This window comes from Perca fluviatilis, chromosome 8, assembly GCF_010015445.1.
Source record: "Perca fluviatilis chromosome 8, GENO_Pfluv_1.0, whole genome shotgun sequence".
Taxonomy (NCBI): Eukaryota; Metazoa; Chordata; class Actinopteri; order Perciformes; family Percidae; genus Perca; species Perca fluviatilis.
The window spans coordinates 10,278,823-10,297,495 of record NC_053119.1 but is presented as its reverse complement, the minus strand read 5'-3'; the positions used below and the strand labels follow the sequence as shown (position 1 = coordinate 10,297,495).

General features: G+C 38.6%; 1 protein-coding gene across 3 annotated transcripts; it reads right to left on the bottom strand.

Annotated features, from left to right (window-relative positions):
• Window positions 1-3,219: 3,219 nt before the first annotated feature.
• On the bottom strand, window positions 3,220-18,640 carry alkbh3 (alkB homolog 3, alpha-ketoglutarate dependent dioxygenase). Of its 3 annotated transcripts, none has more exons than XM_039808495.1 (11): window positions 18,528-18,640; window positions 17,614-17,761; window positions 17,311-17,420; window positions 17,165-17,199; window positions 16,961-17,008; window positions 13,481-13,584; window positions 11,346-11,434; window positions 10,852-11,061; window positions 9,757-9,855; window positions 6,365-6,507; window positions 3,220-3,707 (listed from the first exon to the last, which is right to left on the bottom strand). In XM_039808495.1, exons 2-10 carry the CDS (start codon window positions 17,687-17,689, stop codon window positions 6,382-6,384), a joined length of 897 nt encoding a protein of 298 aa, XP_039664429.1. In that variant the 5' UTR covers window positions 17,690-17,761; window positions 18,528-18,640; the 3' UTR covers window positions 3,220-3,707; window positions 6,365-6,381. The 3 variants fall into 3 exon arrangements, with proteins under 3 accessions (XP_039664429.1, XP_039664427.1, XP_039664428.1); XM_039808493.1 differs by having other exon boundaries at window positions 17,614-17,699; XM_039808494.1 differs by having other exon boundaries at window positions 3,220-3,700; window positions 17,614-17,699.
• Window positions 18,641-18,673: the final 33 nt, after the last annotated feature.

Below are 18,673 nucleotides of genomic sequence, written 5' to 3'. Positions count from 1 at the left end.
GGCTGATAGGAATGTCACTAGTTTTGCAGGTATTTTATTTTCATAAACCTATTATGATCTGGTGATGGTGCAGGAAGAAACATCAAGGGATCTCCAAAATAATTACAATTCATCCTAAAAGGGAGATGCATGTCTGAACTGCATGATGGTTCGAGAGGAAAACTCATGGAGTCGACAAAGTCATTAGGATACACCCTCTGGGAATCCTGATGAAAATTTCATGACAATTCACCTCATATTTGTTCAAATATTTCAGTTTGGACCAAAGTAGTGAACTGACTAGTGTGGCTCATAAAAATGCATCACTTACTTCCTATGTGACACCACAGCTTTACCAGCACACCACAGATCTGAATAGGCAATTCTAAACAGTCTACATTCAAGCTAAATGGTCTTTTCACTGGTTAAAATACTATAAAAAAATACTCACGTATAGCTATGAAAGTGCCAGTTCAACAGTTCAGAGGCTGATTATTCTACAGTATATTCAACACATTGTGCCATATTCAAAAATAGGCATTAATTAAAAATCATTATGCAAGTCAGTTTGTTTCTTTACTATAACATTATGTATCATTGTTGCACCTGTACTTAATATACACGATTATATATTCCCCACTGGATTAATTCTAATATCGTTGTGAATCAGGACTTTATAATGCCACGCAACCTATCTAGAGCTCTGTAATCAAACACAGTTATTCAGTTTACAGTTTACTGTCTGCTAAACTGAGACTTCAGAGGCTGGTGGCTGGAGATCACGTGGCCAAGTAAACAGCATGGACAGGAACGTCGCTGGACTGAGGCCTAATTAGATGTAACCATAGAGTGGCTCCAGTGGCTCCAGAGACAGCTATAAAGGAGTTAGCAGCAACCGCAGCTCTGATGCAGCTCCCGTAAACCCAAATGTTTTCTGCTCTGCACAACAGGTGTCAGGATCTGAAACAACCAAACAGTGGCTAACACAGGAATGCCTGGCAGCTTGTTTAGCCATCGTGTCCCATGCCAAATTCCTTTCCGGGCAGAGTGGAAAACATCAACAATAACAAGACAGAGCTGGGCAAGTGCTTGCAGATACAAGAAGACAATCTGATTCTGAATATTCTGAAAATGTATATTTCTTTTGGTTCACATCAGGGCAGCGGAACAAGGTACAGCATACAGGTACTGTAGGTTTATAAGAGCTTTTCCTATAACAACAGCTGCCTGCTTGATGAGACCCGAGAGACTGAACCACAACGTTGCAGGCCGTAAAACGGAAACAATAAGCCTAGAAACGTTAAAATGCTCCCTTACAGTCAATCATTTTACGAGTGACACCTTTGATATAAGACATAGTATTTCATCCTTCATGATATGAAAATATTGATTAGTGCAGCTTTAAAATATCTGATATAGAATAAACAGCACAGTACAATAAAAGAAAATGCGTTGAGTCACTGTGAATCATTGAGGAGCAATGAAAGCTGCAGGTGTTTGCTAGACAATTTAACGACCTCCTTTTACAAATATTGAGGACCTTTAGTTTTTTTTCTTCCTATTTTTACTATAATTATTTTGATTATGAATCAACCAGAACAACCTGTGATCAGCGAAGAGGTGTAATATTTGCAACAGAACATTTCCAAAAAACAAACACGCTAGCCCCAATGACTTGAAAAGAAGTCGCTGTGCCAAAACTTAATCAAATGTTCAGCCCAGACCTGTTTCCCGTTCAGCGGTGTGACGTTCTCGTCTGGTACAAAATGTCCCAATTGGTGCCTCTGGAGGCCCAACATGAAGGAGCCAGTAAAAGTCGGGCACAGCATGGCACATTTCTTATCTGCACTGCACCAACAAAAGGCCTATGACCTATTATACAACCTGCTGCACTCACTGTGGGTCTTCCTCATTAACTGACCCCCTTCACTCACTCACACTCACACACACACACACACACACAAACAAAGGGTCTTGCTGACCCTATTGCACAGTATGAATCCCCTTTTATATATACAAAAATACATCCTGCAGCCTACTATTCTGTCATGTGTAACCTAAGCTGTTTGCTCAGTAATAATGGAAAAGTGTGTGTCAGGTAATATATAATTATTTTCAGGCAGTTTGGGGAAAGATTACGGCTGACATGTACAGTAAGACATAACACATCAGCAGACCAAAGTAAGGCAAGAGTCAGATGGGGCAACCAAAGAAGTTGTCATGGTTACAGTAAGTGCTGTACTGATGGAAAGGCACTTGGGAAATTGAGGCTGCAGTGAGTTACAGTATCTTGTTAGTGTTAAGTGGTGTTTGGTTTGAACAGTACACACTTCGGTGGTCTTAACTTACAGTAACTTAACAATAAATACACTTTTTTTAGAATGTAAATTATAATATATGTGCCGTCACTTTATTATACCATCAACTGAACCTGGCCCTAGTCTAGAATGTTCATTGCAACAGTAATTATTTGCCTTTTTCTAGAGTAATAATGTTGCCCTGTGGGTAAGAAAGAAGTTAGCAGTAGTATTATTACTTGTTACAGTGTTTGGGGAAAATAAAGGCTACATCCTCCCTACCTACCACTCAGTTCACATACTTTATTATACTTATTTACTCTCCATTGCCTCTGCATCTGCTGAAGCCTCACTAAGCTTAGCTAGCAGATCAAACAAATACAACTCTGAACCACCATCTTGGCTATCAATGAAGGTGGAGACTGAAGTCACTGTTTTCCCCCCAGTTCAACTGACTGGTAGGGAAGTGTGATATGTGTGTGGCAAGCTAATTATATCATGAAGTCTTTATTCTATTTGACTTTTTTTGTGCCAGTCTTGGCTGTTAAAACCCCCATTTACAACATCTTTATTGGAATTGCAGGACAATTTGTTCTACTAGAACAAACTGTCCTGCAATCCAAGACAGCTTGATCTACTAGAACAAATTGTTACAAGAAGCTTCAATATCAAAACAATCTTCCCATCTCCCAGCAGTCGGGAAGAAACAGTTGTCGGGCCTATCTATATATCTACCACAGGATCGTTTTGCCATGAAGAACCTTCAGGTGGGAGGAATCCATACGACACAAACAACTATTAATAAACTGCATAGAGGGTACGATTGGACTTGCACTACCAAGTTGATATTACAAAGCCAGTGACCTAATGCCTAAATATAATAGCATATAACATATCATCAGGAATCACCCAGAGGAGTGGGTTCAGTGATTTGACACTTGACTGAATTTGTTATCTTTTATTTCCACAAGAAAATTGTTAATTATACAGAAAACTGAAGCTCGAAGCAAACAATTACCAGAATTCTGGCAAAAAATTAGCTCATACATATTAAGCCTGCTTGTTGCAGCAGCCATGTTTGCTGGGACTTGTCACTGAAAGCTACAGTAGGATACTTTCTCACACTTAGCCAATGCTACAAATGACCCATGAGTGTTTTGACATCACAGTTCTTCTAAGAGTGTGTATGTGTGTGTGTGTGTGTGTGTGTGTGTGAGAGAGTGAGTGTAAATCTTTCAAAAAAGGGTAGTTATCAAATAGAATCTACATACACAGTCATTTTGTCAGTATATTAGGTAATCTTAAGGTGAAGTACTGTCTCTCAAGCTTTCGTGTCCCAAAGACATCAGTAGAATCTTGGTATCTTCCCTGGTGATGCTGCGTTTGGTCCGTCTAATCGATCTTCACTTTTTGCCCAGCCGTCACTGGAAAATGTTTGGAAAAAGGGCAGGCACTTTCAAAAATACTTGGCAGGTGATTGGATGAAGCATTGGTCTATCACGAGCTAAGCTAGTCAAAAGAAGAGCCAAAAAATGTTTCCATTGAGGAAAGCCTCCAGTCCCGTTCTTTGCTCTTCTTTCAATTAAGAAATATTCGATAGTTCTGAAATAACTAATGCTATTGCATCTACGCTAACCTCTTTAGGAGCCGCCATTGTTATTTTGAACGAACAGTCGCCTCTCTGTGTCGTCACACACTACCTAAACCACACCCAGCTGCCAGTAGCTCCTCACAGGACGCCAATTGGTCCAAACCACTGGTAGTTTGGACACAAATGCATTACTTGAAGCCTAACAAGATGGATTTTCGCATGATCTCTTGTAATCGTGAGAATCTAGCTGCTGTAGAAGGTAAGGGAAAAGCCTCAAGCAACCTTAAAAGTAAGAGTTAGCACTTACTCACCTTACTTTTTCAATTTAAATCGAATGTGTTGGATAGAGCCAAAAGGACAAAAAAAAAAAACAGAACTGTCCTAATACTTTCTGACTGCATTGTGGCACATGATTTTAATAAAACCACAATATGAAATGATGAAGAATTGTTTTCCATTAAACAACCTTACCACATTTTTAGATATAGTTACAACAATGGTTGCATGATCTCTCTAGACTCAGACTAAACTCTAGATCCTTGAATCTTTCACTGTTCCCTGTATTTTACCAACATTATGCAGATTGCAGTATATTTTCATCACAAATTTACTATCACAACATTGTATTTTGTTTTAACTTGCCTGTCCCATGTAACATTTTAGTGCTGCTAAAATGAAGTCTTTTAAAATTCAATGTTATGTATAAGACACGCTATGCTTAATTGACAAAAATCAGTTTTTTGGAACATAGGACACAATAGAAGAGAATTCAGAGAAGTAATTGTTTATTTCAGAACCACAGCAATGAAGAACACCTCTTGCATCTCTATGTGTTACAAAATAAACAGAATATCCCATCATGTGGGCGTTTAAAGTAGTGTGTAGTCCCCTTTCCTCAATTTTAGATGTCAATGTTATGTTGGACCCAAAGAACCCAAAGTTGTTTTTTTCCATAAAAAGTAGCTGTGGTAATCTGCCCAAATGATATATAATAATAATAAAAAAAAATAATAAAAAAAAAATTATTATTTATATATTTATATATATATATATAGGATATACTACTATATATATATATATATATAAATAGTGTAAGTATTGATGTCCTATCTAACACACTATTGTTGTTTTTGAACAAAAATCCAAATAGAACTTTTGCTGGGAGGTATATGCAGAAACCAAAAAGCCATTGCCTTAATAAAATCTACAGGAATCTGAAACTACACACTTTACGTTTTAATTATGTTTTTATGTTTATGTCTTTCTTTAGTTTATTTCAGGCTGTTAAAGGTCCTTTTTATGGCTGTGGGATTCTTCTGTACCTTTGCTTTCGCTGTATGCCATTGTTAACATGTCGCTATAGCAACCATAGCCATGTGAAGTAGTTTTTGTTTTATGTCTCTAGGTTTTTTGTAGCATATGCATGGCCTTCTTGATTTAGTTTGCATTGTGTGTCTTTTGATCAACAACAATGTTTTGTGTAAACAATAACAAATCATTCAATTAAAAAAAAATAATAATTGCAAATTAAATAACAAAATGGGTATGCAAGTAATTTGCCTTGGTTACCTTTTGTTACCTGGGCAGTGCTGTACTGTTTTCCTGTTATCAAGTACACATTTTATCCACAGTACATGTTGTGTTTCAGTTGAAAATGCAACTATGTTACTTGTTTTGTTAACAAAAACCGTACACTTTATCAAAACGCTTGTGTAAGCTCAATTTAGATGGACGTTAACGATTCTGGTTTATGATATATTAGAGGTTTTAAAAAAAACTGAACTACCTCTTTGATGGAGTGATTAGACTAATCTTGTTCAACAGGGATGTTAACTAATTCCAGTCCTGATGGAGCTGTAATTGGCCTAAGTGGCGACTTTACTGGTTCCTTTCCTTTTCATAGCAACTATGTTCTCTCCAAAAAAGATCCCCAAAATAACAAGGCAGGAAATAAATTACATTTCAGGCATTTCACCAAAAGTCACATCGACAGTGACTTGCTGTACAGTCAACGGGACCTTGTCTTTCATAAAGACACCTTTCATGACATGTCATTTGGGTCAAAATGTGAGTTTGCCACGTAAACCAAAGAATTAATGGCTGAAATGAACAGAAACAGCTCTCTGTGCTGAACAAATAAATAAAGTCAAAGTAATATGCAGGGCTGAGGTTTTATCCAGCCAGTAAACCTTCATAATCACCCAGTCTTTTGTTTAGCTTCCCTGAAAACACTGATATCTGATAATCACCACCGGTCACGACTGCAGTCTTATTATGGTTCAATTCAGACAGAGCAGCAAATCTCCCTGTTTTTCATACTGTGGCCTGTAACTAATGGTGATGTGTTTACAAGACTTGTTTCAAACAGCTGAAATGACTCCGTGACGTTCACACACGACAAAATCTCGTAGCTTAAGCCTTGTTCACACTCCAACCATCACATCCAGCATTGTGTGGATCGGTATTTGAAAACACTCGTTTCCTGAGCCCTGAGTACCTGACTCTGAGGGAAGTTTACGGTTGGCTGTGTGTGAATCGCAGCTTGGTTCCCGGCCTGTGGCCCTCTGGCTCTGGGTACATAGTTCTGAAGGTCAAGTTGATGCGCGGGCCTCGGTCATGGTACTCTTTAGCCACTTGATGCTGGTGGAGAAAGATAAAAGACGTATTTTACATTTACACATCAAATATCTACAGGTTGGTCTTTTATCCAGAAAGATTTATATAAAGTTAGGAGGTAGTGGCTTAGAGCCTCTACATTCTCATGGGCAAGTGGCTATTAACAGACACACTGGATGCTATTAGGGATCCAACCTGTAACCAGCTGAAGAATGAACATGTCAGGTCATTATTCTTTTTTTTTCATTGTTATTGTTGTTTTATTTTCAGGTTTTGTAACTTCTAACCCTATTGATTCCTTATCCAATTTGATAACGCTTTACCAAGTCCAGCAATATCTTGAATTTTTGTTCCGTGGTCATTAACATCGTCAACATTTCTTATCTGTGCAGGCTGTGCAGCATTTGTTAATACTGACAATTTGAAATTGTATTCACATTGTAATGACAACATTTATCAATTATAATTTTCAATTCTCAATTTTCAATAAAAAATAAAAAATTAAATGTATAGATTTCAGCCACAAAATATATTCTAATCTATGTGGTAAAAACTAAAGTAAAAAGAAAAAATAAGCTGTTATCTGTCTAAAACACTGACTCATATACTCATACAACTAAGATTAGAAAACAAACAGATATGAGAACACAAGACAAGATTAACATTTTTAGGACTTTCCTAGACATAGGCTTATTTTTGTTTTTTGTTGTTGACCTCTGCACTACATACACTAGTCAACCAGAACATGTGAAAACGGACAACAAACATTATTTTCTTACTATTTCACATATGGGGTAAAAGGCAAATGTCTTTCCCTTTGCAAAAACAATGCTGAACTCATTTATGTCTGGACTTATGTCATATGCTCACACACTCCTCCTTCCCCTACATCTCAAAAGGAGGGGAAAGGTTATCTACAACAGTGTCAAAAGAAAGAGAGTCCAGAACAGGCAGACCTAAACCCTGTATCCTTTTTCAAACAAATGAAGTACTTTAGCAGGATTGACACGTTTAGTTAAATATTTAGCACTCACTTCGAACCCTCTCTAGCTGAGCCAGGAGGTTTTATTAGGTACACCAGGACTGTACTGACAGAGAAGGAATTAATGGATGGTGTGATCTTCTTTCCCTGGCAAGATCTTTAAAGGAGAGATGAAACCTTTGTTGAGATACTCACGGAGGTGTCGCCATAAACCACCTGTGACCTTCTCCTTTTTTTTTTTTTTTTTTTTTTTTTACTTGCTCAAACTCCCTCTCTTTATTCCCCTCGTCCCCTTTGTTTTTCTTTCACTCATTTTAATTTGCAACTTACATTTTAGCCTGTATAGCTAGATTGTTTTAACACAAGAGATACAACTATGATTATCTTTTTAGCAGTATTGCTCTCAAAAATGTTTTACATTTCAAATGAATTTGACTCACCTTGTGAAACTCACAGACATATGTGTTTTTTTTTTTATTCTGTTTTATTTGACATTAAAAAGATAGTTTGGATATATTGAGAAAAAAAAATCAATATCGGTTCAAGTGTATGCTATGTTTACAATATGTTCACCTCTTAACCTTGCTGCCAGACAGCCCTTTCCGACAGGGAAGTGAAGCCATTATACAGTATCCATCTATGCTCTCTTTAAAGCCACCAGAGTCCTTTGACAAAAACAGCAATTTTACCTTGCAGAACACGGGAGTTGCTGGTCTACGGCTGTCTTGATCGGTTGGTTTTTTGTGTGACTTTGGTGAATCTGAACTCCTTTCAAACATAAGCTAAATAGTATGACCTTTTTCACACACAAGTGGAGCTTTTATCTATTCTTCCAAAGGCCGAAAACATTCAGTCAATATTAAATTCAAACTATTGTAATATGACATAATGTCACTGCCGTGTACAGCCCAATGCTTTTAACAGAAACCAGCTACACACTCACACACTCTATTACACACACAAAGACTTTTCATCCTCTTTCATGCTCTCATATAAACCTGGCCGCTGTCCCTGATTGTAAAACAAATGACTCTCATTATGCTAACGCTTTGCTATTCTTTCAGGGCCACTCCATCCATCTTCACTGTCTGTCAGTCAGGGGAGGAATCTGAGCACCACAGGTCTACCCTCTCACGTGTGTTTAATCGGAAGCACTTACCCACACACACAGTCACAAATGCACAAAACAAACACGAGCAGTCTTCACCTGACTGAGGCAGATGAGGTTTTTAGTGCACGACTATTTACTAAATGTAAATGTCCAAGGTTACAGGAGGAAACAGATTTTATCCGTTTTAATCATAGTTAAGGATAGCTTTGTGTAACGTCTTACAACTATTTCTGCAATGATTAAAAACATCAGGCAGGTACCAGAGAGTACAGAAATGAGCAAAGTCATTTTTTTTACCTCTGCCGAGGAGTATGTATATAAGGAGTTATGTTTCCAGCTCAGTTTGTGTGTATGTCTGTCTGTCAACAGGATTATGGAAAACTACTGGCCTGATTTTATCAAAACTTGGTGGAAGGGTGGAGCATGGGCCAAGATAGAACTCATAAAATTGTGAAGCAGATTCATATCACAGGGCAGATACACATATAATCTTTTCACTTTTGTTAGCATTGCGAGAAAGGGCATTTGTGCTGCAATCATGCGGTGTCGGAATATACAGAAAAATAAGTTCCCGACTGTGAAAATTTACATTGTGGGATAGGGCATGCCTTGGTCTGCACTCTCAGAGTGCCCTTCTAGTTTGTTGTTATTATTTACTGGAGTGTTTTCTTTAAATTTGACAGTAAATATGCCATAATATTAGATACAATTACTGTTACAGTGCCTTAAAGTAATATTACATAATATCTGCATTGCGGTTTCACTATTCTATATTTCTAAGTGATGAAATACAGCTTTAATTCAACCTTTAACATGATTATTAAATATATAATAAAAGCTTTTAATATGGTTTCCAATATGTGGAGGGAGGTAGGTTGTTTTCTTGAGAAAAAGTTTTAAAGTTTATTTGGTATAAATAGAAGTTAGCGCAAGTAGTAACTACTACATTAAATATTAGGAACAAGACACACATTAACGCTCAAGTTGTTTGATTGACAAGTAAACTTTGGGAACAAAGTTCCCAAAGAAAAAAAGAAAAGAAAAACAAACAAAACCAGTATCACCAGTAACACTTTTAAAGCAGTCTATTTAATTTCTGCCTGATTCTGATCCGTCCTGGCGTTTGTATGAGTGGCCATTTTGCCTGCATGGGCCCTTGCATTTTATTGGTGGAGCCTACCTGCCAATCGTCTTGTGTGGCTCCATCCATCACCAAAAGTGTCCCGTGACTCAGAGGAACCCGAATCCGCTCCACATAAGTGTAGTCCCCATTTTCCTCCTAAACCCATGAACATAAAGACAGTAAAGCACAATGTATAATCTCACACACACACACATACACACACACACAGTGTACAAAAAGCCACAAACGAAGTTGTAGGCACATTTTGTTACCTGCAAATTACAACTAAATGGCACTATATCATGACCAATGAAGCCTGCCTCCTAAGAAGTGTATACTTTAACACTTACAATAACAGACAATTATTAAACACAGGCCTCTAAATACTCTGCTGAGTCTAAACTCAATACCTGACTTAAACCTCACCTTGGCTGCTGTTCTGCACTCCACCACCCTCAGTCACTTCTTTTTATTAAGATTTGCACAGCAGTTCCGCTTTATTAAGTAGCGTGCGGTAGAGGCAGGAGAAAGCCTCCTTGACTGTGAGCCAAGTCTTACCAACAAACTAACTCATGAGAAACAGCAAAAGGTCAGAAAGAGTGTCTGCAGGTTTTAGAAGGCCAAATCAAATACTTTATGAGACCACTTTAATGAATACTGGGAGCTGGATGAGGAAAAAATAATGAAACAAGACTTTCTTTCGAAATTAACCAAGCCAGCATATAAGCAAATATAAGAACATTCAGTGCTGAGAGGGATAATATACTTATTGATAATACACTTATTAAGTATCAATTTTTTCCATTTCCAATTTTTCCAAAACGAAGCACCAATCACAACCGTTGACGATAGCGCAGCGGTGGCAAGCAGCTTTTTGTTTACATTCAACACGATGGCCAACTGCAGCGCAGCAACCCGTTGATGCCGCGGTCACTGCTACGTCACCCGGATCGTTGGTCTGATTGGTTGAAGGACTATCCAATTGCACCCAGAGGCATTTGAGCGGTGTCCGTTGGTGACGCACCTTTGGAAATGGGCTGTGAATGAACCTTCCCCAGACCCACTCTTAGTTACAACTGAGAAAGGTCTGGTGTTAACCAGGCTAAATCTGAATGTAAGAATGGACACTGATTTCTATGCTCATCATCTCACCGGTGGAGGCTGTTTGCGGAGGCCGAACACTCTGGTGTCGCCCAGACTGACGGAGGCGATGGTGGGCTTGGTGCCCAAGGCGGCCTCGTTGTCACTGTGCCAGCCGATGCTGTCATGGCCGTCCCGATACAGGTTACACAGCAGTGAGTTGAAGCTGCATCCGCTCACCTGCTCCACTGCCTTGCGAAGGGTTAACAGCAATGGATGCCACTATGAGGCGAAAAAAGAGAATAAGAAAGAGACATAAACTAATGTAGTCAAATAATGAAACAAAATAAAAATGCATGCAACCACAATTTAAACAAAGAGACAGCATTAAAACAAACAAGACAACCAGACAACAAGCAACAGAATAGTCTAAGAAAAAGATAATAAGAAAATAAAAAAGCACGATAGTGAGAAATTAAGAAACAAAAAAAGAAAAATATGAATGTAAAATAAATGTGTTGTTATCGTCGGTTTTGGGGGCTTGGAGGTTTAATGACTTTTCTAACCTGTGTGTTAGCAGCCATGGTGGAGCGAGCATATGTATAGGGCAACTCTCCATACCAGCAAGTCAGCCTGGGCTCCTCGTATGCCTCACCTGGACCAACACACACAAACAAATACAACTTACCCCAAAAGAACCAGACATTGTGCAGCCTTTATCTGTAGCCAGGTACATAGTGATTGCATACAGTTCTCAACATTTTAACCATATTTTCCATAAGTCCCTTACTTACAGTCACAAAGGGGATATTATGCATGCTGAGTATTGTAAGATTTTGAATACTGGTGAAAAACTTATCAGAGTTTTTTCCCATTTTATAAAAACATGCCAAACTGTTCAATACATTAATCCTAAAGAGTAAGTTAAACACCAGGCTGAACAGAAGTGTTTCACTGCCCTCTCTGGCTGAACTCTGACCATAGCCAGTATCAATGCTGCCTAAATAAAATATAATATGGAAAAGTTTCCTGATTTAGATCAGAAAATGTCTCACCCATTTGTGATACTTGCAATGCTACAGACACATTCCAGTCAATACTAGTATAGTATTAAGGTTCAATATTCAGCCTTAGTGATGATATCTGAAAATGAATGTGGTAGTGATTTATTGATTGATGAATTAAAAAGAAAAAGCCATAATGGTGGTACTGCATGTTGCAGCCCATTAACATGATACTCTATTGAGTAACCAAATACTCAACCCCTGCAGGCTTTAAATACACTATAACATTAATCTTCCTTATGGAGAACAGCAGCTGTGGACCAACTCTTTATTGCATCAGTAATTGGGTCACAGCAATTTCAATTTCAAAAGAGAATAGATCCAGTCTGTTTTCATAGCTACCTCTTTTTTGCTGAATGACAACTATAAGTAGGGCAGAAAGTTGACACAGTTTTGTTCTTAATATATTCCTTTTCCAGCGTGAACCACATGTAAAATGATCATCTGCACCAGAATCTATTTCTAGCAGAAGGTAAAGTAAACATCTAAATCAAATTTCTCTCTTCCTCTGTTGTTCTTGGTGTATCTTTCTCTGGGAACCACAAGATCCCTTCCAAGAACCAATTCTCTGCCATTAGTGTATTTTGGCCAGACCTCTGGTACAAGAACATGGTGAAACCAAAATAAACTCAAGCAGCCATCGCTTTTTATGGCGCTGAATTATTCAGGGCCTCTTGAGCTAATGCTTATAAATATGTGTGGTCATTTCAACTTTCAAAAGCCTTACCCTTTCCATAAAAAAGATGGTATCAGGGGGAAAAGATAAACAAAACCTTAACTCACTCACAGGCTCCAATTTAGAGTTGTGAGCAATGGTCAGAACAACTGAGTCCAGAGGGTTTTAAAACAAGACAGGACAAATGACAGAGTACATAGGAGAGATGACTGGTGAGGGGTTAACATCCTTTTTCCACTACTTCCTCTTTAACCTAAACATCACGTGGACTTTGTTGACAAAGTCTCAGGAGTGATGGATTGCGATGACACAACTTTATGATCTGTGTTTGGAAATCATCTTGGTCAATTGTCTTTATACTGCTGTTTGTCTGCTACGAAGCTATTGCAGAGTAACACACAAGATTGACAAGAGCCAGCTGAGAGAGAGGCTGATTCGGAGGCAAAGTCTGGCTGAAGTTCAACAGGCTCGCTGTATATAGTCTGTCTGGGTACAATGTGTGAGTTATTGTTTTCCTTTTAAAAAAGGAAAATGCTGTTTTGCAAAATGAAGCCTTTGCACAACTCTTGCAGTTTTTGCTTTTTTCTTCTCAAATTACACTCTGCTAATGTGGATGAACAAAAAAATCTAGCATGAGTACCAAACAACTACCTATCAATATACATATCTGGATGCACACTGAAAATGTGACATATTTTGTTGTTAAAGTAAAACAAATTGATGATTTTGCAGTGTTGGCAGACATTTGTACTCTGTAATTGCTTTCAAATTTTTATACATACCATAAAAATGTCTCTAACATGAGGAAAAGTTCAACACTGCATTATTACGAAACTCGAACAAACATGAACCCAACAGCAAGCCAGCTGCAGTTGGGGAACTCTGTTCACCCTCCACCTTACATCATAGGCTCACATTTCACCCCTTCTATACTGCTTAGCCTTAAGCCCCTGGTACACACCCTGTCTGTAGTTGGTCTTCTGGGACCAGGGAAGCTCTGCTAACAGCTTACTGAACATCCAGTCAGCCTCTTTTGGGGGAAGAAACCCAGGCAGCAGCCGCAGTCTGGACAGACACACACAGACATAGTACACAGAAAATGAAGGTGCCAATATGAAGCATGTAGTTCATATATCTAGCGTTTGTACAGGATAGTCCACAATGCGGCACCCTGGTAGGGTAGGCAATCAAAAATACCTGGTTCAAGTCATAAACCTTTTTCTGTCATCTCTATACTCTACTATCTGATAAATGTGTAAAATTCCCAAAGAAAGAAAAAAAGGATAGTCAAGAATAAATTGGCAGAGGCTTGTGTGCAAATAGTCATCCGGACAAATACTCTACTGGAAATTATTTATTCTGTTTTTATATATATATTCATAGAGGTCTATTTATTACCCTGTTTTTATCTGTGTTTTTAAAAAGGAGCCATGCTTGTAATTTCTTCATGCTTTACATGTCTGTGTTTTGCTGAATGACCATAAAAGGAATCTTTCAGCCAAAATACTGGTATAACAGCAGCATAGCTGGTTGTTTACCCACCAGAGTATAAATAAATATAAAATAACCAGCCAAAACAATTGGGCAAATGGCTGGTCTTAGAGTCGGTTTATGCTCCATCAGAACCAGTTCTGAAGACGTGTTGTCCAACCATGTCGGAAATCAAAAGTGTTTATAGTTGGTCCAAAAGGATACACTGGAAGGTAGAGTGAAAAGCTGGCAGTCATAGAGAGGGGCGGGACATGATATAATTTAAGTATGGGGATAGCTGTGCACATTTTCAGTCTCTGCTGGAAGACCATCATAGCGTTGCACTCCGTTGTTCACGTGAAAAGTGCCACAAATAGTTGTGTAACAAATGAAAAAAGGCGAGCTTGAGAGAGAAGTTCAAACCCTGGCTCCTTTCTCACCTACGAGCAGTTGGCCAAAGATGGCGTGAAGTTAACACAGCCTCAAAAATCATTGGCTGCAAACTCTCCCCCATTTGTGAGATCCACGAGGCCCGTATCCACCGGAAAGGCCTAAAGATCCTACAAAATGAGACTCACCCTGCAAACTCCCTTTTCACCATCCTCCCATCAGGGAGAAGTTTGAGAGCTATTAAGACAAGAACCTCCCGCTTTCTCAACAGTACATACTGCAGAGCCATTAAATCTCTAAACAGCTCTTCATCTTTGTACCAGCACCTCATGAAAAAAAGGTTCCCCTAACGTGCCTGTATAAATTGTACATCTCTTCACACTGGTTTTCTAATACTACTTTTTATGCCAACCACACTAGCGGTAATTTATCTATTCATTGCAAAGTTGTGGATTTGCGCTATGCATCCCTATGCAACGTCTGTTATTTTAGCCTCCTGGACTGTCATCCAGGTATGTAGTGATCGGTGTCCCCTTTTTTATCTGCCTTTTTTTATCTGCTTGTGTCAAGTGTGATCCCATGTGGGATACCATATGTGTATATATTAGCTCTATGTTTTTTGTTGTATTGTGTTGATGTCCTGTCATGAGCACACTGAAGCAAATTCCTAGCAACTTGTTGAGTTGTATGGCAATAAAGTATTGAATCTTGAATCTTGAAGTGGGTGTGAATGTTGGATTGTCGGTTTTGGAGAGTTACAGAAATGGTTGGACAAAGCCTTCCCAAAACAGACGTCAGAAAAGTTAAGGGGGAGAGACTATTTCACCATTCCACAAGCAGTTCTGAAGAAGCATACTGGCCCCTTTGGTGTCTGTTGGTGCACCTCATCTAAGGTTAGCAGAAGCCTAGTCTGGATCGACAGGATAATCACCATAACATCCGGTGCTGCTGGATGTTCCGCCGGATTTCCCTCGCCTTGCAAAACTCTGTTTGTTTCAGGAAACAACAAACTTTGAGCTAGCAAGCTACACGCTGAAAATGGCAAGTTTTTAAGAAAACTTGGACCGTTCAACAAGGCAGTCTTGCTTGGTTCAGTGAATAATTGTAAAGATTTACATACAATATGTTTAACATTATGGGATTTACCATCCAAATGGGATGTTTTGGGGACCGATTGCGGCAGGATTGCTTAACTGGAAGTAACGTTACACACGGCGATACACTGGTAGAGCAAATTACGTTTAACCATTGTATCCAGCTAATTTAAATAGCTCACGTTAATGTACTGCGTGAACAGTTAACTTTATTTTATATGTGCAGTTTTCTTTTGCGGGGTGCAAATGTCCCATCAAAACAAGTTTCTTCCCGAGAGCATTTTGTAGAGCCTGTAGAGCCAGCAGCGCTGTGGAGCAAAGTCTGGCGACGCGAGACTAGTAGAAGCCTGAACCTCAAAATCTTATCCAGCTATGGCTTGGATGCAAAGTAGTCTAAAAGCTAATTCTCATTATTGTTAAGACTAAAAATTTGCAAAAGAGCAATGTGCCTATTCTTGAGAAATTACTGTAGATGTTTTGTAGCCACCGCAGATTTAAATCGGAATTGAAATATAAATCTTTCACCTTTTTCTCCTTTTATACTTCTTTCCAAAGCTCATACGTGATTAATCCAGGTAACAGTCACAGAATCAATCACAGAATATTGACTCTAAGGTTCCTATGGCTCTGAGCCATTATTTCCTTGCTCTTGGTTGTCTGTAATATAATGGCACTAGGTATATTAGTCTTGATAAAAGCATCAGCTTAATGCCTTACAAAAAAGATTGTCCGGAATGCTATATGTAAAGCACATGTTACTACATATTCAGTGTCTATAGTGTCATAGTGGGTAACATAAGTTAGGCAGTAGGCATGACATTCATTAAAGGTCCCATGGCATAAAAATTTCACTTTATGAGGTTTTTTAACATTAATATGCGTTCCCCCAGCCTGCCTATGGTCCCCAATTGGCTTGAAATGGCGATAGGTGTAAACCGAGCCCTGGTTATCCTGCTCTGCCTTTGAGAAAATGAAAGCTCAGATGAGCCGTTCTGGAATCTTGCTCCTTATGAGGTCATAACAAGCAATGTTACCTCCCCTTTCTCTGCTTTGCCCGCCCAGAGAATTTGGCCAACCCATGGGAGAGAAGAGAATTGCTGGCTTTCAAACGAGAAAATGTGGCAGTTGGTCAAGACCACACCCCCTCCACCTTGCCCCGCCCTCTCTCCTCCTCAATAGCTACAGACACAGAAATGGCACATCCTGAGGAAAGCTCATTGTGGGACTGGCTCTAGTGGCTGTAATTCTGCACCAAGGCTGAATTTCGGGAAAGAGACTTCAGATATTTTATTAGGGGACCACTAAAGAGCAGCATGTCATAGGACCTTTAAAAGCTTTATACATTGTTGTTTATGGGATGACTGCCATCTAGTGGACTTAAAACTCAATCACATATTTGTTATCCTCACTAAACACGCTGGTATGTTTATGCCCTTATTTTCCATTTGGTTTAAACTTTTTCATCTACACAATTACACTGTACTCACCTGGACACTCCTGATGGTCCAATGCTGATCACATGATCACCTGCCTGCCTGTCCAGAACAAAATAAATGAATGAAAAAAATGTAAGCCAACGTGTGTGGAGTATAGAACCAAATAACAAGCAAAAACACCATGAGATAAGAGACAGAAACACATATACCACAAATATAAAGTATATCCAGTGAAGATAGAAATGTGTTACTTACTCCATCACATTCTCTGGTGGAATATCTCTAACTGGCTGCAATGTAGAATAGACAGAACAGAGAAAGAGTAAACACTTCCTTATAAACCATTCTAACAGGCTAATTATCCTAAAATTCAACAGTGACGTTTTATATTTACTGTCTACCTTGGTGGGCTGGTGAAACTCAAATGTCTTAGGTGTTTTCTGTGGCCCACATCCCCAAGAACTAGGGGCCGAATTGACATTTCTGGGTTGTTGGTTGTTTGGGACTGCACCTGGTAAAAAAAAAATAAAAAAATAAGAGGTAGTCTTATAACAATAAGTAGTAGTTGTCTACACATCAGGCAGGTTAACAGGACCATGAATCCAGCATCCAGGGACATGAATAAGTAAATATAAAAAATTATGTCATTCAGGGAGTAGCAGGTACAACACAACAGTATATTCATTGATTTGCCCTAAAATTACCTGTTGGTCTAGATGGTTTTGGCAGTTGCTTTGCCCAGGAGCCCTGGACTCTGGCACGTTGACGCTTATCTGACATTGCATTACATCTGCGGGTGACCAAAGGAAGAAGACCAAGCTTTCATCAATATGGAAACCAATTATCCGTAAACTAAGAGAAATACAGAAAGTTAATCACTTGTGCTAGATTTCTCCTAAGAAACCCAGTTACACATAGTATTTCTTAAACCAAGAGCTTCCCGAGGAATTATGGGAATCTAATCTTTCCACAATAAATGATGACAACCCACAAATTTTATTTTTTTAACTTTTTCATTTCAATTTTTAAACAGGACAGAACTAAAAACAGATTTAGAGTTATGGCATATCTGCAGCAGTAGGGCTATCGCAAATGCTTTCTCGAATTGATTCGTGCATTTGCTTAAAAGTTTTGTCTTGCATTATACATCGTGCTGAAAATGATGTATGCTGTTGTTACTGACATTTAGAAAAACAGGATTGGCGATAAATGTACACGTCGCATAATACTATGAACTAGCTAGAAGCAATTTGTATTATCATCTACCCTGACTTTTCATTTCTACACTCGCCGAAAGACATGCATTGATTTTGACTTTGTTCTATAATCAAATAAGCAGCAACTGGATAATTTAATAATTAAGGTACTGATAATTGCTTAGATTAAATTGCATTTAGGTGCCATGTTTACAGACAACAAAAATCGATAATACATTCTTCACTTAATCGGACAATTTCTGAAGTCAACGGGTATTTCAGCTAAAGTTAAGGGTTAAGCTAGCTAGTCTGGCTGATTCCTAGCTAGCTATGCTAGCTTAGATAACCTACTTAAAGATAAATAACCATTTTAAGATAATATCCAGTTAACTAATGTTGAATCTTTAAACTAAGATACTTACCAAATGGCTGCTAAAACGCAACACTACAGCTACAAAGAAAAGAGCCAACTCTACATAAACTACGGCAGCTGTGCTTTAATACATCCATGTTTGACAGCCATGGCAAGTGTGTTACAAAAAAACAAATCCTACCCGGAACTGAGACG